Below are 27,102 nucleotides of genomic sequence, written 5' to 3' on the forward strand. Positions count from 1 at the left end.
AAAAGGACACTGGTTTCTCTGCAATATAATTTCTTATGAACACATCACACTGGAATTATTGCAGGGTAGATTAATTCCTGCTATTCCTGCTATGTCTGCAGAAAAGGGAGAAAAAACCTTTGAAATTTGAGATGTTGCAAAACATAAGAGAAAACTAGAAAGATGTGATGAATTGTATAGTGTAAGTAGGTTTAGGAAAGAAAGAGCACTGTTAGTTTTGACTTGTTAGAGGCTTATAAGCAAAAGCTTGGAATATTAGATAAAATTATATATTTTTTTTTTAATTTTGTGCACACTTAATATAATTATTTTCTCAGTAAATATTTCCTATATCTACGCAAACTGAACTTAGAATTCTCAGTGCATTAAAAGATGAAATGTAATATTTGGAGTAACTTGAAATATGTTACCTTTGCAAAATTTTCCTTTTCAAAATGACTAACAGAAGTCATTTGCATTTATGTATGTCATTAAGTTACTGATTGCAGTAAACACATTTTAATTGAAATCTAGTTAATAAATTAAAATAGGTTTGTGTTGCTTTCATTTTTGTCCTACCTATTCTGCAAAACTATTCTGTATTGCTGTCACCTTCTCAACAAAAATGGAAACAAAGGAGAGTTTTCAATTAACTCATTCTAGAGCTTATGAAAAAGCTATCTAAAACCTGTACATGTGTAATGCCAAGATTTTAAGGTCTTACATCTTATGACCAGCCATCAGTAGAGTCAGTGAACTGTATCACATCATGAGGATTCTTAGCACAAGTTTGATATAACGCGTTATCAATCTTCCTTCTAATAATACCCAAACTATTAGACCTTAAAATTCTCACTGGTACAGGAATTAATGCTGCCCATCATCTACCTCATATCATTTTAATTTAGGGAAGAATTTCTACATTACGGCAGTATAACGTAATATTATATAATATATTTGGAAGCTCTGGAACTGAGCAATCTCAGAACTTCAACAATAATCCCAGAAGACAGTGAAAATATGAAGGTCATAATGAATCTTAAAATGTATGGAAATTACCTTTTGCACAGTGAAATACAGAAGAAATTCGGCTTCTTGGGTTCTCTTTCAAGTCCAGTATTAATCAGAAATCTGAAGCTGCCAACAAAATTGATAATATAATGTGGGGGAAACTTCTGTAAAGCAGCTGATGTTCAAAAAGCAGGACTTCTATCACCACTATGTAACTCCTGTCAGTGCTTTCATCTTGCTTCTTAATCATGGCTCTGACCTTGACCTTTTATGCAAATTATTGATGTACCTATAAAACAAGCTTCAGGAATTTTAAGTGTTGATATAGGTGCAAATGAGACAGTTTATTTTTTTTAGTGGAGTGTTTAATTTTGGTTTCTGTACAGAAAATGCAAGATGTTATTCGTAATGGCACATGATTCTTCTATTTCCCAAATCCTTCCTAGCAAGTCAATGAGATCAATTCTGCATCAACTCTGACTATGAGCATTCCGCCTTCTAAGGGCGGAAATCCCCGAGTACTTGGGCTAGGATCTTTCTAGTATAGATATTAAAACCTTCAAGACAGTATTGCTCACTGCCTTAACATCACCCAGAGAAGGATAGTAGAGAGTTAGTGTGCATTAATTAGCACACTGTAAATCCTCACCTTAAATATTGCCTCCTCATGTAGACAACCTGTTGTCTACTAGACAACCTCCTCATGTAGACAAGATGTTACATCCTGTTATGATTAATGTTATTCAATATAACTCAAATTTTGTTATAAAATTTGGTGTAGTGGTTTGTAAATGCACTGTCCAGGTTACTGAACAATGTCTATGTAGGTAAGCACTTAGGAGTAATAGATGAGGTAGCTTAACATAATGGTAATAACCATAAGTAAAAAACAGTATTGTCATCCACCTAGCATTTGTTTGTCTATAATAAAGCTTTGTTAAGAGTCTATAAATAATTGAACATTCTACTTGTAAATTTGAAAAAGATCTTTTCTGTAAATGCACGCTTTATATAAACATACATTATACAAGGCAGCAATTTATTTGACAAAAGTATTTCATGTGATATGTAATAGGCCAAATCAGTTGATCAGAATTCAAGGCAAGTTAACTGGTAGGACTTATTAAAAACATTAGCATTTTTAAAAATGTGGAAAACTAGTTAATCATGACTTTAAAAAATACTCTAGCAGTTTATATAAATCATTGAAAGCATCTGTACACCAGACATAAAATTCTTCATGTTGCACACATAAATGGAAGCATTTCTGTAACAATTTGGAAACACTTCAAGTAACAGCTGTGTCCTATTTTTATTTAGTTTTAGGACACTGAAAGGGAAAAACTTTCACATTTATTAGTAAAATTGCCTTTTGATAAATTTTCTATTTTTTTTATAAACTCAATTTCTACCTCTGTTTTTGTTCCTTTTCTTAGATATATCTGCAATTCAGGCTCATCTTGTTATTAGAGAGTTTTTTGAAACTAGAAATAATGTTTTAAGAAAGGCGTTTGTTCCCTAATAACTAATGTTTAGTTATCAAACATTATTGTTGGATTCATATGTTTTCCTTATGTGCCTAATCTGCCTCATACGTAAATATATAACCTATTGTGCTTATTCCTCACCTTCAAATTAACAACTTCAGCTACAAAATGTATATCCGCCCTGCTTGCATTTGTAATGCAATTCAGTGAAGCTCCATGAATATCTCATCTTTGGAAGACAGTTTTGATTGCCACTCAGTTGACCTTAAAACCGTACTTCAACAGTCTGATCCTAATTAAACATTATTCATAAATACTCACATTTTTTAAAAGGTATTCTTATAAGTACAAATAAAAATGCGTGCTATAGCTTACTCTTCTGGAACCACAAGTCCTTTCTGCACCTGTAGCAATATATAAAATGATAGGAAAAATATGCACTGCAAGAAGACAACAGAATGGACTCTGAATGGGAAGGAAAAATCATGTTCCGAAAATGAAGAAACAATAATAATAATATTAATTAATGTAGATGCAGATCAGACAGGTTCACTGAAAAAGGAAGTTTTTAAAAGAAAAGCATCATCTTTTTCATTAAAAATACAATCAAAGTAAACTCTGTGGAATTTTAAGCTCAAATAATTGGATAAAAATAAAGCAACATTGGCTTAAGTTAATTTGCCATAACCTGATGAAAACAGAAAAGGATGGAAATTTTTTCCAGTTTGTTAATTGAAGAGGTCACAGTAGATGGTTAGCTTATTAGATGCACGTCTAAATGGTGGGGGAGGGGGAAGGAAAAAAAAATACTAATACTGAGCTTTGTGTTCATCTTTGTGTGAAAATCTTATTTCCCAACAAGTATTTGAAGAAGCAGCATTTCTAAGACAACCTGAAGCCATAAGCAAAATGGGAAGCTGTCTAGGGCTACAGACATCTAGAGTCAGCAAATCAGCCTGAGATATCTGAGCAGCTAGATTATTTCCAGCAAAACTCAATTTAGTTAATTAGTAGCTTCTGAAGTGAATGAACAGCTGACTCCAGCAGAAAATCATCCATGTTGCTGGCAGCCTTGTAGACAGCCAGGCTGGATGTGTTTATTACAGATATACCTTTTCCATATTTTCCAAGGGCCATTAGAGCAATAACTGTTTATCCCATCAGTAACTAAGTCCACTACCAGCTATCCTAAAAACCCAGATTTGAACATTAAATATTCTGAAGCAGCACTGGGATATTAATCTGTAAATAGCTAATAAATATGTCTGTGTTCTTATCAACATCATTTCTAAAGGCAGACCTAGTTAGCTCTCTAATTCAACTCAGAATGTATCTCTTTGTTTGCACTCAAGCAGGAGTGAATGGCCGCAGACAATGAATGATTAAAGAGTTTGTACTTGACTTTTACAGACAGCATAGTACAGGTCTTTCTTACTCTTTGCAATCAGTTTCTTCCGATTTCACATACATGAAAATCATACCCATAAAATGTGATAGAAGTTCTCATACTTTTTCTAAATGTTTGTATTTCTTCTATTGAGTACTTGTTTCAAAAGCATTCAAGTTTGCATTCACAGAAGTATCACCTGTACGTGGAGATGATGTATATAGGTGGTAACACAAGTATAGTATTCCACATGGCAGAATTTGCCTATATTAAGGAAGCTTTTTACAGAAAGAGGACAATCCTTGCAAATCAGGTACTAAAACAAAGTCAATCAATTTCAAGACCAAAGACATAACCTCTGCTGCCTAGCTTCAGTTCTTAGGCACTGGAGTTTTATCCTGAGGCATCTAGCATACTTCATAATTGGTTTTAGAGGTAACATAACTCTTTTTGGTGAGATACTTTGCTCTGGAGCTGAAGCATTCCATTCCAAAGCAGGGAATTGCCTCAGCTAGTTGAAAGGCAGCCCTGCCATGGTGCAACTGCTGGGCACCATTACGCTTTGTGTGGCAGAGGTGCTCTGAAGTGGTTGGGATGGAGCCAGGAGAAGCGGTGGGATCACCTCCTGCTTGCGGAAAACCAGCCACTAGGAAGCACAATAAACAAGACTATTCAACAGGACATGGCAGAGCAGTTTGCATGAGCAGGTCATGCAGGGCAAGTGAACACGGAAGGGCAAGGAAGGCATAGTATCTCTGTCTACTCAGGAGACTGGCTCACAGACAACAGATCCAGCCATGGTCTCTACTAGGCAGAAAGTTCTGACAAATAAAGAATGCAGTGGCTCAGATGGAGTGTGTGCCTACAAATTAGACGGTTCAGGTCTCTGGCTGCAGGGAGTTCCTGATCCTGTTGTTGCTGATGAAGGGCAGCAGGAATTCCACCTGCATAAGGTGTGAGCAGGTGGATGATCTGTTCAGTACGGTGACAAAGCTCAGTGGGGAGGTGAAGAGATTAAGGAATATAAGAGAGCGAGAGCAGGAGATAGATTGGTGGAGTAACTCCCTGCCAGACTTACAGGAAAGGAAAAAAAAAGAAAAAAAAAAAAGAAAGTTTTGATGTTGTTTATCTTGGGGCTGGGAACAAAAAAAGTTGAATCTTTATGGGTAAGGATCAAGGGAAAGGCTAACAAGGCAGACATCACGTTGGGGGTCCGTAATAGACAACCTAACTAGGATGAACAGACAGATAAAGCATTTTACAAGCAGCTGGCAGTTGTTCCATAATCCCTAGCTCTTGTTCTCATGAGGGATTTCAACTTCCCTAATATATGCTGGAAATACAATACAGTGCAGAAGAAGTAGTCTAAGACATTTCTAGAGTATGTGGAAGATGACTTCCTGATGCAGCTGGTAAGAGAGCCTAGCCTACCAGGTGATATACCCCTCTAGATGTGCTGTTCAGAGAAAAGGGCTGATAGGAGATGTGGAGGTCAGGAGCTGTCTTAGGTATAGTAAACACAAAATGGCAGAGTTCTCAATTCTTGGTGAAGTCTGGATGGGGGGTTGGGTCAAGGAAACTGCTACCTTGGACTTCCGGAGGGGGGACTTTGAACTGTTCAGGACACTGGTAGGGACAGTCACTTGGGATTCAGTCCTGGAGGGTAAAGGGATCCAGGAGGGCTGGTCACTCTTCAAGGAGGCAGTCTTAAAGGCACAGGAGCACACTGCCTCCCCAGAGCCATAAGATGAGCTGGCGGAGAAGAAGACTGGCGTGGATAAATAGAGAGATATTCTTGAGGCTCCGGGAGAAAAAGAGAATCTATCTCCTATGGAAGAAGGGACGGGCAACTCAGAAAGAGTACAAATAAGTTGTTAAGATGTGCAGAGAGAAAATCAGAAAGGCAAAAGCTCAGCTTGAACTCAACCTGACCACTATAAAAGAAAACAAAAAACTTTTTTCCAAATATATTAACAGTAAGAGGAGAGCCAAGGAGAATCTCCATCCTTTACTGAACGCAACAGGGAACATGACCACTGAGGATAAGGAAAAGGACGAGCTTCACAATGTCGTCTTTACATCTGTCCTTAAAAGTCAGACCTGTTATCTTCAGGACACTCTCCTCCCTGACCTGAAAATCTTAGGTGGGGAGCAGAATAAACCTTCCATGATTCAGGTGGAAACAATGACCTACTACTTTACCTTGATTGTCACTAGTCCGTGGGGACAGATGGCATCTACCCAATGGTGCTGAGGGAGTTGGTGGAGGTGATAGCCAAGCTGCTTTCCATCGTCTGTCAGCATTCCTGATCAACTGGAGAAGTCCCAGTAATCTGGAGGCTTGCCAACATTACTCCCATCTACAAGAAGGACAGCAAGGAGGATCCAGAGAACTACAGGCCTGCCAGCCTGATGTCAGTACCAGGAAAGGTTATGGAGCAAATCATCTTGAGCATGATTATACAGTATGTGCAGGACACCAGCAAATGAGGCCCAGCCAGAATAGATTCATGAAAAGCAGGTCCTGCTTGACCGACCTGATCTCCTTCTATGATCAAATGACCTGCTGGGTGAACAAGGGAAAAGCTGTTGATGCAGCCCACCTAAACTTCAGTAAAACCTGCTGTCTCCCACACTTAGACAGGTATACACTTTGCTGGGTAAAGAACTAGATGGATGGTCGTGCTCAGAGTGTGGTTATGAATGAAGTAAAATCCAGTTTGGTGACTAGTCACAAGCAGTATTTCCCAGGGCACTGGGCTTGCCCTGTTCATTATCTTCATTTATGACCTGGATGATGGCACTGTCTGCACCCTCAGCAAGTTTGCAGATGACACCAAATTGGGAAAAAGTGTTGATCTGCCAAGGAGTAAGAAGGCCAGACAGAGGGTTCTGGACTGGCTAGATCAATGGGCAGAGGCTAATGAAGTTCATATGATGAGCTGGAGGGGAAGAAAACTGGCATGGATGAATAGGGAGCTATTCTTGAGGGATGAAGTTTAATAAGATCAAGTGCCAAGTTCTGCACTTTGGTTCACAACAGCTCCAGGCAATGCTATAGGCTTAGGGCAGAGTAGTTGGAAGACCCTGAGAAAGAAGTGGACCTGGGGTGGGTAATCAGTGCTCAACTGAATGTGAGATTTTGGTAGTCATCTGTACTACAAGAAACATTATAAGGAAATACCAGTGATCATCAGTAGTAATCATCTTGTATCTGGATTTCAAAGTGCTGTAAATGCTATTCAGTCACAGATGGTAGAACTTTACTATTACAGCAGCTCCTTATCTGACTATCAGTAAAGTTTTGGGTAAGAATCTGCTAATCAGGGCTTGATCACTCAGCAGGGGCACTGCAGAGGGAATGTCTACTGTTTGTTATGCATTAGCTGTAGCTTTGCTAGCTATTGTCAGGAATATGACCAGACTTGCTTTAAAAACCGCAGGGCTACAATGTATAAACATGCAATGAAAGATTTGTGTCCTCTTGATTGAAACAAGGTTATCAGTAAAGGGAGATCTTTATAATCTCTTCCTTGTCTCTTGAATGCCACTGTGGTTATTTTGCATGCCAGAGGTTTGTATGCCAGGTGCAGAGAACCATTGCCATGCCTCAGCTTTCAGTCTGCAGAACAAGAAAACATCTCATGGAGAAGAAGCTGCTTGATGTTTTGAATATAGATGATGCACACTGCATATTTAAGTCTCATCCAAGTTCTAAGATTCCATTAGGATGAAATTGTGAATGAGCTTCTTTTTGTGTATGTAATCAGAATGCAGAACAGATGGGAAAAGCACAGTTTAAAGTGATGTATTCATTAAAATGAAAGCTGCTCAGTGTTCCTGAACAGCTCAAGATATGAGGCTCCTCAGGCTTATGATTTTTATGCTGTTTTGAGTTTGACAACTGCGAATGACAGCTACTAGATCTCTTTCACTTTTTCACTGTTAGACATCAACACTGTTCCTTACCAACAGATTGATCACTCAGATATGATTTGTGCTCAGTTAAGATATCCTAGGAAGCAGTGAGTATTAAGAAGCAGACACTACATCAAAGGATGTATTTTAATTGCATTTACTGCAAGAAAGATCTGTTGAGATTTAAAAATAATATAGTGATTATAATGTTCTTTAAAAAAAAAAAAAAAATCCATGTGGACTGTATCCAGATAACTATTGTTATCTCTTGGGTAATATTTAGTCTTAATTTTTGAGTTTTTAAATTAAAATTAAAATATTTTGAGAAATATAATTAGGAATATTTTTCCCCTTGCCTATTTTTCAGTGGAGGGGAAGACAATATCAGTCTAAGAAAGTCTAAAAGTACTTGCTGAAGTGAATTAGGGCTTCTGCTGCCCACAGATTTTGTCAGTTGTATTTTATGCTTTGTAAGTAATTTAGATCCTTACTTGAGAGTGAAAGCTTACTTGAGAACAATTCTTCATGCTTCTCTGTAAAGTTTCTATTGAAACTCACGGGGAGTTATGCTAATGTTTGGGTCTAATTTGCCATTTTTTAGTAAATGTGGTCTTAGTTGGGGTAAGTTCTAATACTGAATTCTGGAGACGAAGAAATAGTGTTGTCAATTCTGTAGGTTTTTTTTGTTTGTTTGTTTTGTTTTGTTCACTTTTTTGTTTTTTACAGATTTGATATAAGTAAAGTAGAGGTTGATTATAATCATGTTGCTGTTTTCTCAATAACTGTTGCCTTCTAAATATCAATATTGGCATTTTCCAGAGCACTGGTATTTATTATTTCCCTGTTATCAGAGTTGTTCATGTTGTTGTCTGTAATTCCATTGGTGTTCTCTTCTGAAAGAACTTTTAAAACATTCTAAAAAATCTCTACTTTGAAAAGAGTGATCAGATTACAAATCCAAACATATGAATATATGTTTGTATGTCCAGGTGGAAGCCAGTAATGAGTGATGTCCCTCAGAGGTCTGTCTTGGGATTGGTGCTCTTTAACATCTTTATCAATGACATTGACAATGGAATCGAGTGCACCCTCAGCAAGTTTGCTGATGACACCTAGCTGAGTGGTGTGGTTGACATGGTGGAAGGAAGGGATGCCATTCAGAGGGACCTCGAGAGACTTGAAAGGTGGACCAGGGTGAACCTAATGAGGTTCAACACAGTAAAGTGCAAGGTGTTGCACTTGGGCCAGAGGAATCCCAGGCATCTATACAGACTGGAAGGAGCAGTCTTTGAGAGCAGCCCTGCAGAGAAGGACCTGGGGGTCCTGATGGATGAAAAACTGAACAATATCCAGCAGATCTTGCAGCTCGGAAAGCAAATGGTATTCTGGGCTTCATGAGAAGAGGGGTGGCCAACAGGGGCAGGGAGGTGATTGTTCCCCTCTACTCTGCTCTTGTGAGGCCCCATCTGGAATACTGCATCCAGGTCTGGAGCCCCCAGTACAAGAAAGACAGAGATGTTGGAGAGGGTCCAGAGGAGAGCCACAAAGATGATCAGGGAGCTGGAGCATCTCCCCTACGAAGACAGGCTGAAGGAGCTGAGCTTGTTCAGTCTGGAGAAAAGAAGGCTGCGGGGTGACGGGGTGACCTCATTGCAGCCTCTCAGTACCTAGAGGGAGCCTACAAACAGGGGGGGGAATCAACTCTTTGAAAGGGTAGATAGCGGCAGGACAAGGGGAAATGGTTTTAAGTTGAGAGAGGGAAGATTTAGGTTGGATGTCAGGGGGAAGTTCTTTACAGAGAGAGTGGTGAGGTGCTGGAACAGCTGCCCAGAGAGGTTGTGGATGCCCCGTCCCTGGATACGTTCAAGGCCAGGTTGGATGGGGCCCTGTGCAACCTGGTCTAATATTAAATGGGCAGGTTGGTGGCCGTGCATGTGGCAGGGGTGTTGGAGCTTGATGATCTTTGAGTTCCCTTCCAAACCAGGCCATTCTGTGATTCTGTGATAAGAAACTTAACAATACATTTTATTTATGATAAAGAAATAAAAAATACTTATCCATGTTAATATCAGAAACAGATTGTTTTAAGTGACAGTGGTTTCCTTTATAAGGGTTGCTGTTGGTTTAGAGGGCTCTGCCTGATAGAGGTTAAAAGTGCAACCCTTGCAACCATGCAAGTCTTTTGCACTTGCATTTATCAGTGTTAATAGAACCACTAAATGTTGTACTTCTGTTTTCTGTGTGTAAAGTTAAACATTTTATTGTCTGTATACACACGTTCAGTATCTACAATGACAAATAGTAAACAAACAAAAAATGGAAACTGTCACTGATCTTACTTAAACAGTTGACTAACAGTCTGGGTAGATTCATGCCATTTAGATGTTTGTTACATTGTTTTCTAAGGTACTTGGAAAACGACTCTCCATATTTTCTCTAAAGTGCATTAGGTGAGTGATTTTAGTATTTCAAAGTCTTCCTTTTTCTCTTGATTTATCTTTTATATAAAGGAATGACAAGTAGTAAGGAAAGTAGCATGGAAAATAGCAAAGTATCAAAAAATATTGTTTTGACAATAGTAGAGTGACTTAGAAGTGTTATTTGTCATTGAAAATTTGGGTTGTATTTTTCCCATACAAATATGCAGATGCAAACTCTGAATGATTCAGGCTATTATTACATAGCTATTAAAGAAGAGAGATTTTAAGTTTCCTTGCTGAAAGGCTGTTAGAAGTTTTCTAAAATTAACAAAGTTAACCTTTGAATAATAACTACCACCAACCCTAGATCTTAAATTTATAGCTTTTAATATTTCATTTCCTAGTTATATTTCACATTCTTCTTTCATTTATACCACTGAAACCTTTGGTTTCAAAAGTGCAGGAAACTAGACTTACTGCAGTACTGGTATTATATTATGATTTGAGACAGGAGATGATGAATAACTGTGACTAAAACAGGAATAAATTCTAGGGCAAGTGACTCAGAGGAACAATCTAAAAGAATTCATTGAGCTTTCCAACCTATTACCTTGAGGAAAATCAGACCACTTTCTAACAACATTAAGTGTTGTGGATGAAAGGTACTTGGCACAGATATTATATCCTAGTCAACTAATTCAAGGCATGTTTAGGCAATGGCTACTGAAAAAGACAAGTGAAAAGAGACAGAAAGGAAAAAGAAGAGAATAAAGAAGAGATTTTTCACCACATCCTCAGATCAAGTGTTGTCTTTAGCTGGGATCTTGATCTATGTGTGGTAGGTCAACCAAAAATACCAAAACATGAGTGTCCAGCTTTATATAGTCCAGTTGGTCAGAGTCCAAGCTTGGGGTGGTGACACATTTCCATCTGCACAGCAGAGGGTTCTAGAAAATTTGGGAGTTTTTTGGTGAGGGTCTCTAGTGATCATGCACCTCCCTCCTCAGTAAGCTGCCATAAAATGAAGCCGGTAAACAAGCTTGCTGCCCCTCCTCTTCAGGATCTTGCCTGCCTCTCCCACCTCCTCTCCTAAACTTGTTGTTTGAGTCAAGTTCTTCATTGGTCCCTTACACCATGTTATACAATTTCTTCTAATTTTGAATATAGTTTTGTGCATCTTCTGCATCACTGAATATCTTTTTCAGTAGTAAACTCATTAGATGTTGTTTCATCTGTCTGCAGTAGGAGCAAATCAAGCAAATTTCTGTAGCTGTTTTGAAAATAAAAGTTTAAAAAAGTCTTTCACAGCCTTCTTTATCAACAGACATTCTCTGGCTGGCTTTTCTGTTTAAGATTTTTAGGCTTTTCTGTGCATGAAGGTTGCTTGAATGAATAAATATCTGTGTACCACATATGTTGAACATATAGTTCTCTGGTATCTGCTATCAAACGGTCATGTACAATCATTCTTGCACAAGTTGAAATTAGTTGTCTTTTTTTTTTGTGCAGTGGAGTGCTATCCAGTATAAATGACAGTACCCAATGACTCTTAGTTAACTTCACTGAGTCAATTATTTATTGAGTGTGATTAATCCCAATAAATTCTGGAATAGTGTAAAAATAGGAAGCAGATATTGTCTGCTTGTTTGTTTGTTTGTTTGTTTCTTTGTTTGTTACAGCTCTACTATCAATATGTGCTTCTTGCCTGATTAATGAAAGTAAACTATATTGTATGCATGTTTAATATATTTTAAATATTTTATAGTTGTTGTATATTTCCAATTATTCTTGTCACATTGATTTCATAGTTTTTAGTGTATTTTTCATTAAAGGCAGTACATGAAGTAAAATGGTAGTACATGAAGTACATATCATTACAGATGTATCCAATGTCTATTTTTTTCACCACATTAAAAAATACAAACAATGAAATAATATAATTCAGAATACAACCAGTGATAATTAAAAACAAAAAGTTTACTTTAGCTTATTTTGCTCATTCCTAAAGATAATTTGTTATTCTATAAAAACAAATGTATTTCTAAAAATTGTCATATTTATTGTAAAAAGCAGGTTTGAATTTCTAACTCAGTACTCCTTTTAAAAGGCAAAAATTTTTAAAATACTTTGTCATTCTCTCCTCTATTCTATGTCCGGTATCAGATAGGTTCCTTCTGTTCTAGTGAGGAAGATATTTTTATTCAACACAATATTTAATTATTATGCTTAGCTGTAAGCACATGCACGTTTCTGGGGATGTGAGATTTTTAGAATGAATACTTCTTGAGTGAAGACACAAAGAATTTCAAGTACTTTGATTTGTGAGGGAATTGTATCTAATCCAGGTTTCTTCCAAATTAATCTGAAAAACAAACATCAAACAAACAAGCAAAACAAACAAACAAACAAAAAAACAACCTTTATCAATCCTTGATTCAATACAGGTTACATACAAATCACAAAGCAAATGAGCAAATAAATCAGCTCCCTAACATTACGCCATTGATGAATCAAAGTGGAAGAGGAATTCCCAGATCATTCCCTTCACATGCTGATCCACTATAACTGAATGTGTTTCTCCTTCATCCTTTTGACTATACATTTATTTACTTATTTGGAAAAGCTGAAAAGGAAATGCAAAACTGAGATACAAAATTTGATCAGGCAACCAACAGAATGATTGCTGCTCTCTGTAATATTGGCTGAAAGTCTTGTTGCATTTACTAGCAACTGTTAGAAGGTGACTGTCTCATATGATACACAGTACTCATGTTTCCATCTGCTTTCACATCATAACTTTAAATATACTGTCAAATATCTTTACATTTTGTTAAACATGATGTGAAGAAAATTTTCTGACTCTCCTAAAACGTAAGTGAAAGAAAGAGAAATTTAAGCGCCCAAGTTTTCCCAAATGGATATTTTCTGAACCAACTGTTCAATGGATTTGTAGGTAAATGCTTTCACAAACCTAGTTTTAATTTACAAGGCATGAACATTTGTCAGTTTCAAAATCTGACTCAGCATTATGAATCCACTAAAATAAAATTGCATTGCATTATAAATTTAATAATATAATTATAGCTAAGCTTTTTCCTTTTAAGAGGGCTAAGTTGAAGAGGGGGATGGTCAGTGTAGCTAATGTGCAGAACCGTGAGCCATGTGGATGGTTATAACCAAGGAACCCAGTGATGATATCATGAATATCTGCACAGATAGTTGGGCTGTGTACCAGGCATTCACTCTTTGGACTGCGCAGTGGTCCATCCATGAATGGACTATCCATGCCCAACCAATATGGGGCAAAGATTTGTGGTTAGACATATGGAATGCAGTTAAACACAGGACTGTATATGTCTACCGCTGGTCACCAACCCCCAAAGTCACCAGGAAGTGATGAAGCTGACACACTGGCTTGAGTTTGATGGATTGAGAATTCACCATCTGAGTACATTGCCTGCTGGTTACATCAGAAGCTGCAGCGTGCTCGACAAAAGACGATATGGGCAGCTGCTAAAGCATGGGGGTTGCCCATACAACTATCTGATATTGCCGAGGCATGCCGAGACTGTGATGGTTGCTCCAAAATGAGGCTGAGATTGTTGTCTGAAACAACAGTCCATCTTGCTAGAGGACACAGTCATCTCTAGCAGTGGCAGGTAGATTACTCTGGGCTCCTTCCTCGGTGTGAGGCGGAAGATATGCCCTGATTTGTGTCAGCATGGCAAGTGGGCTAATGCAGGCCTATCCAGTGCTGAGAGTGAATCAGGCCTGTACCATCAAGGCACTTACTAAGCTGGTGACTGCCTATGGGACACCTCAAGTCATTGATAGAGACCAAGGGACACATTTTACTGGTACTGTAATACAATGCTGGGCAGAAGAAGACAACATTGAATGACAATTCCACCTGCCATATAATCTGACAGGGGCAGTTCTTATTGGATGCTATAATGGTATTCATAAGGTGGCCTTGAAGACAGCCTCTCAGTCCCTGCAAAAGTGGACAGAGACTCTATGAAACCCTGCAGGACCTGAATGAAAGGCCTAGAGACAACAGACCCAGTGCCCCGAAAATGCTATGGACAACATGGGCCTCCCTCCTTAGGATCCAAATTACGGGCACCGATAATTGGGTCAGACCCCAAATTGGCAATGAAACTAATCTGCTCCCTGCCCCTGAGAATCTAGAACTGGGTACCCATAGAATAAAATGGCCTTGGAAGGTGCAGGTAGGACCGCAGTGGTGTGGCCTACTTGCGACTTGGGGGAGATTATTGGAGTAGGAGGCTCAGTAGTCCCTCTAATAATCAGTACATGACCTACTGACATTGTGGTCAACACTCTGGTCTTCATTGCTAAGGGGACCCTTATCAAGTCCCTATGGTAGATCAAGACCCTTCCCCCCCTCCTCCCCTTCGGTGCCTAATGTTGGCTAGGTCATACCCCAGTGCAAGCTGCAGTGTTGATCCAGGATAGGAATACAGCCTGTATCTTGTCCTGGAGGGCAGACTCTTGATCAGTATTATCTCTTTAATGTGAAATGCTGTTTCAAGTGCTTATGAAATCCTGAGATTGTTACTGATTTGTGTCAACTGACTCTAACAAAGAATTTCATGGCAAATTAGTCAGCCTTTGAACAATTATAATGTGGCAAAAACTAATAAAGTGTAATTACGGCATAATAAACATATTGAGTCTCTAGCAAGCAACCCATTAAATCATTATAACTACATCATAAAATGATTAAGTCAACAGAGTTAATGCATTTGAATTTATATTGAAGATGCATTTTTTTAAAAAAAAAGCAATCATATTTCTTTTGTACATTTATGCTTTTTTCTATTATACTTCTCACAGCTGGTCTGCCTTCCAGCAATCAACATCTTCACAATGTGTTCCCTTCAAAGTAAGTGTCTGAGGTCTACGTCTCTCTTCTGTTTCAACCCAACAGGTGCAGGAGGCTGGTCTCCATCAGACAGTGATCATTATCAGTGGCTGCAGGTGGATTTTGGTAATAGGAAGCAGATCAGTGCTATCGCAACTCAAGGCAGGTATAGCAGTTCTGACTGGGTTACTCAGTATCGGATGCTCTGTAGTGATACAGGGAGAAACTGGAAGCCTTACCATCAGGATGGAAATATCTGGGTAAGTCGTTGGTATGCAATGAAAGTGTATGCTGTAATCATGTTGATTGATTGCATTTTTAGGGTCTATACACTTCTATATTTCATTAGTATGGTATTTGTGAGGACAGAACAGAATAGCTCAAAATGTGGTAATTCAAGATGTAGCTGTTTCCAAGAGACCTATCTAGGCCTCAGCAATATCTCACTTGGGATGATAGCAGTTATTAAAGATGCATAGCAACTTTTTTGTTGTTGTTGTTCCACTGTTTCGATTTACATAGGATAAAAGTGAGGCACAGAAATGGTTCTGAGAATTCTGCTCCAATATTTTATTTTGAAAAGTGGCTTGTTCTTTGTGTATGTGTATGTTTTTAATGTATGTGGTGTTTTCCATATTGAAGTTAAAGGAATCTGTTTGCTGTAATAATTTTAGAGAGAAGCATATAATTTGGTCCTGCTTTTTTTTTTTTTTCTTTTTTTTTATGTTTTCATAGATAAGCTGCTAATTTCCTTCTTTTTGAAAACAGTTGCTTCTATTCTGCTGACAAAAAATGACAGCTATTATTTGACATGTCTGTTCTCATAGTGGTTAATTTAGATGGATGATCTTTTGAAAAAGTATACTTTGAGAACAACAGAATTATTTCTGAAACCAAATTGAATTGATTAACTACTACGTTTCATTGGAGGAGTACTGTAAAATCAGACAAGCTTTAATTTTGTTATATTTTAGATTTGTTTTTGTCAGATCTGTCCTTTATTATGGTCTATTAAAAATGAACATCAAAGATGCAGCATGAGGTCAGTGGTTTGGTTTGTGTTACAGGAACTTTCTTAATATGTGGAGTATATACAGGCAGACTTGCTTTTTATTAGAGCATTGAAACTTATTGAAAACGCATTCTCTGTGGTAGACTGGATTCTGAAAATGAAAAGCTGGAGATGGGTGGAAGCAGGAGTGAAGAGGAAAACTGCTTTAGATTTTTTTAGATTTTTTAGGAATTGCATTGTAAGGATCTCGTTCATCTTGGGAGGAAATAAAGTTCATGCTTACACTTTGAATATAAAAGGTTTTACTTTCAAGGGCTATTATGTATATAAAAATACTGATAGACTTTAGTGTTTGTATTATCTTAGAGGTAGAAAAAGGAACTACTACTGAAATTATGAATTTCTCTCAAGGGAATGAGAAAGAGGACTATGAAGCTGACTGTCTGAGAGATATATAAAGCAGGACAGTCAGGCTTAATAATACAGGAATAATCTGTTCTTAATACCTGGGAGGAAAAATCTTTCAGCAGTATGTGATTTGGTGATTTTTGTCCCAGCTGTGACTGTTTCCAAAACAGACAGTATTTCTGAGGGCTTTATTGAAAGATTTATTCTTATATTGTATCTTAATACAGAAATACTGACAGCTTTTCTGTAAGGAAATATTTCATGTATCTATTTATTAGCAATTAGCAATGTTTAGTGAATTCAGGGGAAATTATTTGTGTTACAGAACGTAATTATAACCTACAGCAGTATGTGATGAGTTGTGCAGAACTCTGCACTTTGTGTTTGTACTTGCTTCGCAAGCTGGTAGATGCAGTACAGCTGCTCTTTATGTCCTGTATCTTGAGAATGTATAAAAATCACAAGCTATCCCAGATTATCCAAAAACAAATAAACAAAAACAACAACAACAAAACAAACACAAACAACAACCAAAAAAAAAAAAACAACCCACATCACTAGAGTATTGACTTTAATTTTCCTAAACAGAATTTTATTTTATGAAGTGATATTCTCACCTCTTTTTAATCTTGAATGTACCGTATTTATTAACTGTTAGTAAGTTGCAAAGACAGGAAAGGTGCCTGAGCATGAGGAAAGTTTTCTGGACAATTGTAGTAGCATCATGAGACAGACTTGCCAGTGTGGAAATGGGATGGTGAAGAATTTCCCGTTTTGTTTTGTTCTGTTTTGTTTTTTAAATTTCTTGTACAAAATGACTCTGTAAGGTAGATCCTGTAAGTGCAATGGCCAAGTCAGACTCCGTAAGACAAGCATAGCCAGCATAGGAAATTTAAACTCAAATTCATATTCTTCCTGGCTGTAGTGACTGCAGTAATCCTGAAAATAGAGAATACGCTTAGAAATCTTATTGCACAGTACTTTGTCTTTCCCTTTGGATTTGTGTATTTCAATTCTTTTTTTTTTTTTTTTTTTTTTTTTTAATATCTGTGAGAGAAAGGTGTATTTCATGCTATATAGTTCCTGTGTTCCATCAGTTCCATACCTGAGTATAGTTGTTTCCAGACAAAAGTAAATTTAAAGGAGAAATCAAAGGAGAAAAAATGAAAACAGAAATGCAAATTTCAGCAATTCTTAATACTGAAACAGATATGATATTGAATAACACAGTAAATAGTGAAAATGTAAGAAATAAAAGCAAGGGTTCTTTATAGAAAGCAAGAGGTAGTCATTTCTGTGGATTCCAGTGGCATTCCATTGGTATGAGGATATCCTAATGTCAGTTGGGAGGATTCTCTCTATCTCTCTCAAGCCCTTTGTCCGAAGAGTCATTTATACTGCCCTTTGCATTCTTGGCAATCTTGGATTCCTAAGTAACAGCACATGAGCAGCATATGTTTTCCCTCTCAGCTGGTCAGTCTCACAGAATCACAGAATGGCCAGGGTTGGAAGGGACCTTAAGGATCATGAATCGCCAACCCGCCTGCTACAGGCAGGGCCACCAACCTCCACATTTAATACTAGACCAGGTTGCCGAGGGCCCCATCCAATCTGGCCCTGAACACATCCACACCCATAGTAAAGAACTTCCCCCTGACATCCAACCGAAATCTTCCCTCTCTCAACTTAAAGCCATTTCCCCTTGTCCTGCCACTATCTATCCTTTCAAAGAGTTGACTCCCCCTCTGTTTGTAGGCTCCCTTTAGGTATTGAAAGGCTGCAATGAGGTCACCCCGCAGCTTTCTTTTCTCCAGGCTGAACAAGCCCAGCTCCTTCAGCCTGTCTTGGTAGGGGAGGTGCTCCAGCTCCCTGATCATCTTTGTGGCTCACCTCTGGACCCTCTCTAACAGCTCTGTCTTTCTTGTACTGCAGGCTCCAACCTGGGCACAGTACTCCTCTGAGATCCACACCCAGAAGGTTGCTTGGCCATACCTTGGACCCTGTCAGAACCAGTTTTTCTTTCTGGTTTTATCTTCGTTTCCCCTGGCAATCATGCATAGGCAGGACTGGCAAGACAGGAAATGACTGTGGGCTTTCATGTAAGCCTTGAGACAAAGGCTCAGACAGTCCTTGAGATAAGGGATCCCACATAGTCTCTCATAGCAAGCTTTGAGGAGGAGTCCTAAACAGTATCTCTCAGTATCTCTCATGTGCCCTGGGAATACAAAGAACTTGTGTATAGTATCTTCCAGTGAAGAAGGAATTCATTCTAGTATATACACATTCTACTAGGATATACAAGAATTACTTGTTTAGCAAAAACTGTCGCTGTTTTTTTCATGGAAATCCATCTTTTTCTTTTTTATGACTTTAAACAATATTTTTGAAATATGTTAGAAAAGATTTTTTTTTCTTTTCTTTTTCTTTTTCTTTTTTTTTTTTTTTTTCCAGTTTGATACTTGCTGCATCTGTCTGGGTACAGTAAGATCTTGAGTAGAAGCTTACATCACAGAAGCATTTGCTAGATGAGTGGCTTCTTCTCTTCTTAATTTAATTCAATAGAAGTACTTATATTAAACCAATTAAAGTTATATTTAAAATATATTTTCAATGTACGGTTATGGGAACACTTTAGGAATATGAAATGAGATTAAAATAGTATGTGTATTGCTGTTTGTTGCTGGGTTGCTATTAGAATATCATACACTGTGCAGCCCTAGGCAGAGAAGCTTTGATACATTAATGGGAATGTTTTGACTAGTGTTTATTGTAAGGCCCTGAGGTTGTTTGGAAATAATGTGAATTTATTGCTGTTCTGTATTTAAGGATGCCCTGATGTATTGTGTCTGGCAGGATTTTTATGTCTGGTATGTCTCTATCTCCATAGCAAAACCTGCTAAGTGACCAGAATCACTTTTACTGGCTCTTAATTCTCTGGATATTTTATTACTAGAAAAACTTTGTTTTCAAATTCAAACATCTCTTCCATGTGGATTTTTTTTTTTTTTTTTTTTTTCCTCATGAAATAACCTGTGTTTCATTAATTTCATCAGAAAATGTCTTATCTGGCTACCATGGTTCTGAATCCTTATCTACCACAGCTTGATTTTATAAGGATTGCTCTTTTTACTTGCAACTGCCAGTATATCATCTTACAGCTGTACTGAGCGAATGAGTTGTAATTCTCACTGAACTCAATAAGGCTTAACACTTGGTGCATGCTGCTAACCTATGCATTGAGCACCAATAACTGAAAGTATGTGGATGCAGGAAAATGTTTATTTTGATATAGTGGAGCTTAAATCTCTTTGAACTGATGTAACACTCACTGCCATTCTATTTATTAAAAAAAAAAAAAATAAAGGCATTAATGAGAAACCTTCTGAAATTCAGACTGACACTGACAAGTTTTTCAAAACCCTATGGAAAAGGACTTGATAGATAAATTGTATCTATCTGTATAATAGCATATCTGTGCTATTATAAAGAAGCTTATTTTCTAAATTTTCTCTGTGTGGAATCTGTTAAGGGAAATAATATAACTTCTTTTTTGAATATGTTTGAGCACATTCAGTGTTACCTATTTATGGTAACATTACAAATGTTACCATAATCAGAATCATAGAATCCTTGGAGTCGGGAAGGGACTTCTAAAGCCCATCCAGTCCAGCTCCACTACAATGAACAGGGACATCCACAGCTGGATCAGATTGCTCAGAGCCTGATCCAACTTCACCTTGAAAGTCTCCAGGGATGGAGCACCCACCACATCTCTGAGCAATTTGTTCCAGTGCTTCACCACCTTCACAGTAAAAGAAAACATAAACCTCCCCTCTTGTAAGTTTAAAATCATTTCCCCTTGTTCTGTCACCACAAATCCCGCTCATGAGTCTGTCCCCTTCTTTTCTGCAGCTTCACTTTCAATACTGAAAGGCTGCTCTCAGGTAACCTTGGAGCCTTCTCTCCTTTAGATTGAAGAGTCCCAGCTCTTCCTTCTCATAGGAGAGGTGTTCCATCTCTTGGATCATTCTTCTTAGCCTCCTCTGGATGTGCTCCAACAGGTATACATCTCTCCTGTACTGAAGACTACATAGCTCAGTGCTGTACTCCAGGTCAGATCTCACCAGAGTAGAGGGGCAGTATCACCTCCCTCAGTCTGCTAGATTTTGGTGCAGCCCAGGATATTGGCTTGCTGGGCTGCGAGTGCACATTGGTGGCTCACATCTTGCTTCTCATCCACCAGTACCCCCTGGTCCTTTTTGGCAGGATTTTGTTCAACCCTTTCAGTCCCCTAACTTGTGTTCATAGTGAGTGTTGCCTCAAACCAGATGCAAAATCTTGCATTTGGATTTGTTGAACCTCATGAGGGCTTCAACTGGGCCCACTACTCAAGTCTGAGTGGTACTCCATCCCTCAGGTGTGTCAATTGTATCACACTTTCTGTGCCATCAGAAAGCTTGCTGAGGGTTCACTCAACTTCACTGTCAATGTAATTGATGAAGATATTGAAGAGTATCAGTCCCAGTAATGACTCCTTGGGGACAATACTCATCACTTATCTCCATCCATACAGTGAGCCACTGGTCACAGCTCTTTGGACTTGATTCTGCAGCCAGTTCTTTGTCCATCAAACAGTCCATCCATCAAATCCGTACATTTCCAATTTGGAGAGAAGGATGTTTTGGGGTACCATGTCAAAGGCCTTACTGAAATCCACACAGGTGACATCAATGGCTCTTCCCTTGTCCATTGACACAGTGACACCATCATAGAAGGCCAGTAGGTTGGTCAAGCAGGATTTGCCCTTGGTGAAGCCATGGATTCTCCCATATCACCTCCCTGTCTTCCATATGCTTTAGCATAGCTTCCAGGAGGATCTGTTTCATGATCTTCCACAGCACAGAGGTGAGACTGGCATGTCAGTAGTTCCCAGGGTCATCCTTTTTTGCTCTTCTTAAAAATGGATGTAATGTTGCCTTTTTACCAGTCCCCAGGGACTTCACCTAATTTCCATGACTTTTAAAATATCGTAGAGAGTGGTTTGGCAACTACATCAGCTAATTCTCTCTGATCACTGGATTGCATCTAATTGGTACCCATAGGCTTGTGGATATTCAGGTTCCAAGGATGGTCATGAACTTGCTCTTTGCTTGCAATGGGAGGGACATTGCTTCCCTGATCTCCTTCTACCAAACCAAACATTTGAGAGCTGTGTGATGAGCAGTTATCAGAGAAGACAGGCCAAAAACTTAAGTACTTCAGCCTTCTCCTTGTCTGTTGTCATCAGCCTGCCTGTGTTACTCACTGGGGACTTTCCTTTTCTGGGTGAGGTACATGTAGAGACCTTTCTTGCTCTTCTTGGCATCCCTTGCTAGTTTAGTTCAAACTGGGCCATGTTTTTTCTGACCCCATTGCTACACAGCCTAGCAGCTTCCTTCTACTCTACCCAGGTATCCTACCCAGGTCCCTGTTTCCACCACCTGTGCCTTTTCTTCTTGCTCTTCAGTTTGACCAGCAAGTTCTGGTTCAGTCAGCCATGCCGGTCTCTTGCCTTCCTTTCCTGACTTGCTACACCTGGGGATGAAGAGCTCTTGCATACTGAGGAAAGCTTCCTTAAAGATCTGACAGCTCTGCTCTGCACCTGTGCCCATGAGGACAATTTCCCAGGGTGTTCTGGTGACTAACTCCCTGAAGAGCTGGAACATAGCTTTCCTAGAATGTAAGGTCTCATATGCCTCTAGAGTGTGAACTGAACTATAGCATGATCACTACAGCCCAGGAAGCTTCCAATTCCGATTTCACCAATTATTTCATTTGTATTGGTGAGTAACAGGTCTGATGTTATGTGTCCCCTGGTGATGCCATCATAATTACATGACCCAGGAAGTTATCCTTAATGCATTCCAGGATTCTCTTGAATTGTCTACAGCTCGATGTGCCACTTTTCCAGCAGATGTTTGGGTGGTTGAAGTCCCCCAATAGGATGGGCAATTGCAATTGCAAATGCCTCTTGTAGCTGGAGGTAGAAGGTATCATTGACAGGCTCTACTTGACTGGATCAATAGACACTGATCACAAGGCTCCCTTTGCTGCCTTGGTCTCTAACTGTCACCCGTAGGCTTTCAACTTGCTCATGACTCAATGACTATTCTTTAGGGACAACTCTTCACATTCTATTCCCTTTTTCATGTGGACAGCAATACCCCATTCCCCTCCTTCCTCACCTGTCCTTTCTGAACAGCTTGTAGCGGTTGATAGCAACACTCTACATTCATGGGAATCATCCCAGCAGGTTTTGGTGACAACATTTATATTGTTGTTTTTTTTTTTTTTTTTTTTTTTTTTTTACACTGCAGTAGCTTCCAGCTCCTCTTGTATATTTCCCAAGCTGAGAACATTGGTGTAGAGGCTTTTCAGCTGGGCAGCTAGTCTTGTCATTTCCTTAAAAGATAAAGTCCTTAATTCCTTTTAAGTATTTCCCTTGATTTGGCCTTCTCCTGTTGCCCCAGCAGTTGCTGGCTCATCATCGTAGATTTTTGTATGTGCTGCAGTGTTGCCAGCACCTCTCAAGGCAGTGGGTTCCTCAAGGCCCCTGCTAGCACCCTGTCCCTCTTGTATAGCTATGTCATCCCACGCCTTAGCACAGGAAGGTCACTATCCCACCCACCTCTCCCCTTCAGACCTAGTTTAAAGCCCTCCCAGTGAGCCCAGCTAGTTTTCCACAAGAACCCTTCTCTCCCTTTGAGAAAGGTGAACCCCACCGGTGTCCTCAAATCTGCTGTCATGTAGGCCATTTGGTTGTTTAAAAAAAAAAAAAAAAAGTTCTGGTGACCGCACCAACACAAAGCTAAGTACTTTATGATAAGATTATATTGATTTATTTCCATGTCTCACTCAATGCAAGATGCTGAAGCAGAGAAAATCTATCAAAGTAACTTGGCATACCAATGAGTTATATCAAGTAGATATCTCTTTATTACAGTCTTCTTTTACAATGTATTTAGCACTGCCTTTTCAAGGCATAGAAGAAAAGATGATCTGTGCATTCAATTCCTTCAGCCATTGTCCCAAGGCCCTGAAATCCTTTTTAATCACCCTTTACTCACATGTAGCTGCATCATCCCTCCCCATATGGAAAAGCAGTAAGGGGTTGCAGTCTCTTGACCATACCAGGCTATTATTTTCTTGGTGATGTCTCTCTCTTGAGTATACTGGGAAGACAGCAGAATTCACTAAGAAGAGGGTCTGCTCAGCATACTGGGCGTTCAATTCCATGTATGGAGGAATCACTTATAACCAATACCGATCTTTTCTTCTTCAGTCATGTAGTATTAATGTTGAGGGAAGTCTTTTACTCACTGGTTTCGTTGGTTTTTCTAGTCTGAGTCAGCTGTTATCACCCACAGATCGGTTTTCCTTTCACGTTCAGGGCTTCATACCTGTGTTGCAGAGGCACCTGGGGGGCTGGAGTAGGCATGGAGGATTTGTGTTTGCAGTTTCATGCATGGACTTGCTTACTTCAATTCCTTTCATTTGTGTTGTTGCTTCCAGCCTGACAAGTGTTTTCCTCAACCTGATGGGATACTGTTGTCTTGTTTTTTGTTGTTGTTGTTTATTTGTTTTTGTTTTTCCTTTGGAATAACTTGTGTGTGCATGGGTGAATTGTAGTTTTTCCCCTTCCTTTTTCTTCCCCATAATATTCTTAATCTACATGTTTCATCCTGTAGCCTCCTAGCCGGAGGTCTGGACAGCTGTATTGTTGCCATCCATTTTTGCCATGCTTTCAAAATCCTTGCTGACAGGGCAGACACCCTAACTCCTTCAGATGTATACATGACTAAGTCTCTGTCCTTGGAGGATGATAATCCTGCACTTAGAGTGTGGCAACCCTGTGCTTTGTGGGTAATGATGAACTTATCTCTAGCACACGCAGGGTACTCGCCCACCCTGTTTGCCTGCCCTGCATTAATTGTCCGTGTAAACTGATGCTCCAAGCCTTCTTTTTCTGTCCTGATTGTGCACTCTAGTGGCTGGTTTTTATACGCTTGGGGGTTCGGCTGCTCTTACCCACATCCACACCATGTTGGTGCTGCTGTACCTCAAGATCTGTGCCCTCCCTTCCCAGTGGCTCTTTTTGTGGTGCTGTGCTGTGGTATTTACCTTTCTGTGAATTCTCCCTCAGTGCGAGCTTCTAGTATGCAGCTGACCAACACAAAGTCTTTGCTAAAATGGACCAGTTTTGCTGATCTTACTCTCACCAAGAATAAAAAGCTCTACTGTCTCATGGTCACACTGCCCAAGACAGATCCTGACCACCACATCTCCCACCATTTCTTCTTTGTGAACAGCAGGTCTAGTGAGGCATCTCCCTGGCAGGCTCTCTTACCAGCTATGTCAGGAGATTATCTTCCCCACATTCCAGAAACCCCCTAAACAGCTTCCTCTGTGCTGTATTGTATTTCTAGCATATATCAGGGAAACTAAAGAGCCCCATGAGCTATTGATTGCAGAATTTCTGCCAGTAGCTCATAGAGTGCCTTTCCCATCTCTTCATTCTGGCTAGGCAGTCTATAACAGACCCCTACCAAGATGTCAGCCTTGTTGGCCTTTCCCTCTAACCATCCTCATGGCCCTCTTTTGGATCTTCTCCAAAAGCTCTTTGTGATTCTTGTGCTGGTGGCTCCTGGCTTGGATAAAATACTCTAGATAACACCTCATAAAAGTGGTGGAGGAAGTCACCTCCCTCACCCTGCTGCCCCAGTTTTTCTTGATACAGCTCAGTATACAATTGGACTTTTGGGCTGCTGGTGCATGTCCAGCTTTTCATTCACCATAATCCCCAAGTCCTTTTCTACAGGACTGCTCTCAGTGAGTTCTCCTCCCAGTCCATACACAATCTGTACACATATCTGCAATTGTCCTAACCTGAGCGTAATACCTTGTGCTCAGCCTTGTTAAAACTCTTAAGGTTCATGTGGGCTCACTTTTAAATCTTGTCCTGGTCACTTTGGATGGCATTCATTCTTTCTACTCTGTCAGCTGCACCACTCAGCTTGTTGTCTGCCAACTTGTGGATGTAAGCTTGATCTCGCTGTCTATGATAAAGTTAACTCTTCCCAAGACAGCCCTAGGGGACACCACTAGTCATCAGCTTCCACCTAAAGATAAAGAGCCATTGACTACAACCATCAGTCTGTGACCATCCTACCTATCTTTTATCTATTGAATAGTCCAACCTTCAAATCCTTATTTCTCCAGTTTGGTTAAGAATGTGGTGTGGAACTATGTAACTATGTGAAAGACCTTGCAGAAATCCAGGTAGATTACATCAGCTAACCTTCGTTAGTCCACTGATGCCATTACCATTATTGAAAGCTATGAGATTGTGCCTGACCAATCTACCCTCAGTGAAGATATGCAGGGTGTCTTGACTCATCTCCTCAGATAGTATGTGCCTAACCATCTCTTGCAGGATGATATTCCAAGGCCTATGTGGTACTCACCAGCTTGTAGTATCCTCGTTCCTTCCATCCTCCTTTCCTTAAAAGAGAGAGTGATATATTTTGGTTTCCAATCACTGAGGATTTCATCTGTGACTTCTTGAATGTGGCTTGATAACTACATCACCCACTTCCTTCAGGACCTTGAGAGGCATGTCATTTGGTCCCATGGACTTGTACACACTCTGACTCATGAGGTAATCTCAGACTTGTTTTACAGAGAGAGATTTTGCTTCCCCATTCCCTCCCTAGAGGTTTGTGGACTTGAGAGATGTGGGAAGAGTTACCGACAGTGAAGACTGTGGTAAAGAACTTGCTGAGTAACTCAGCCTTCTCCAAGTTTTTTGTAGCCATTTCTTTCATTTCAGTTATCAGAGTGTGTACACTCTCTCTGGCCTTCCATTTTTGATCAGTGTTCCTGTACGATTGCTTTTTTTTTTTCTTCACATCTCTCATCAGGTTCAGTTTCATCTGTGCATTAGCTTTTCTTATCTCTTTGCGTTTGGACAGCATCTCTGTGTTCTTTTCAGGTTGCACATCCCTGTTTTCACTGCTTATATGTGCCTCTCTTTTCCATCTGTTTAATTAGTAGGCCCTTGATCAGCCATGCTAATTTCTTGCTTCCTCTGTTTCCTTATGCTCTCGGGAAGGTGTCCTCAAAAAGATACCAGGTCTGCTCGCTCCTTTTCAGTCTCTTCAATTTGAGAGAGACAACATTTCAAATTACATATTCAGTTACATGACTGAACACCAAAGCTGAAGTTATGAACAAGAGTTAATCAGTTAATCAGGCCAAGTTAAGGCTTTAAATTTAAATTAAAGACTTTAAACAGCTTGTATGATTTTTAATCCTCAAAAATTTACAAAAACAGTACAAAATACTTAATTCTTTGGAATTCTATTTATCGTCTGTAATATCTCATTTTTTTTTTCTCCAGATATCTTTCTTTTAGATCTCTTTTTCTTTTTATCTGCTGATCTAAGCATCCCACTATCAACTATTTTTAAAGTCAGAAAATGTATTTTTCTCAGTCTACTGACAAGATTTACTTGCATCTGATCAATATTGATATAGTTGCTCTGTATAGAGCT

General features: G+C 39.2%; 1 protein-coding gene across 1 annotated transcript in view; it reads left to right on the plus strand.

Moving 5' to 3' along the window:
* Nucleotides 1–27,102, plus strand: part of CNTNAP2 (contactin associated protein 2) — a 758,846-nt gene that overhangs the window by 264,283 nt on the left and 467,461 nt on the right. The window contains exon 3 of the mRNA XM_090136789.1: nt 15,157–15,350. Within this exon, the coding sequence (XP_089992915.1) occupies nt 15,157–15,350 (194 nt within the window). The remainder of the gene's footprint in view (nt 1–15,156; nt 15,351–27,102) is intronic.

Source organism: Phasianus colchicus, chromosome 3 (assembly GCF_987193195.1).
Source record: "Phasianus colchicus chromosome 3, bPhaCol1.hap1.1, whole genome shotgun sequence".
In the NCBI taxonomy this organism is placed as follows: domain Eukaryota; kingdom Metazoa; phylum Chordata; class Aves; order Galliformes; family Phasianidae; genus Phasianus; species Phasianus colchicus.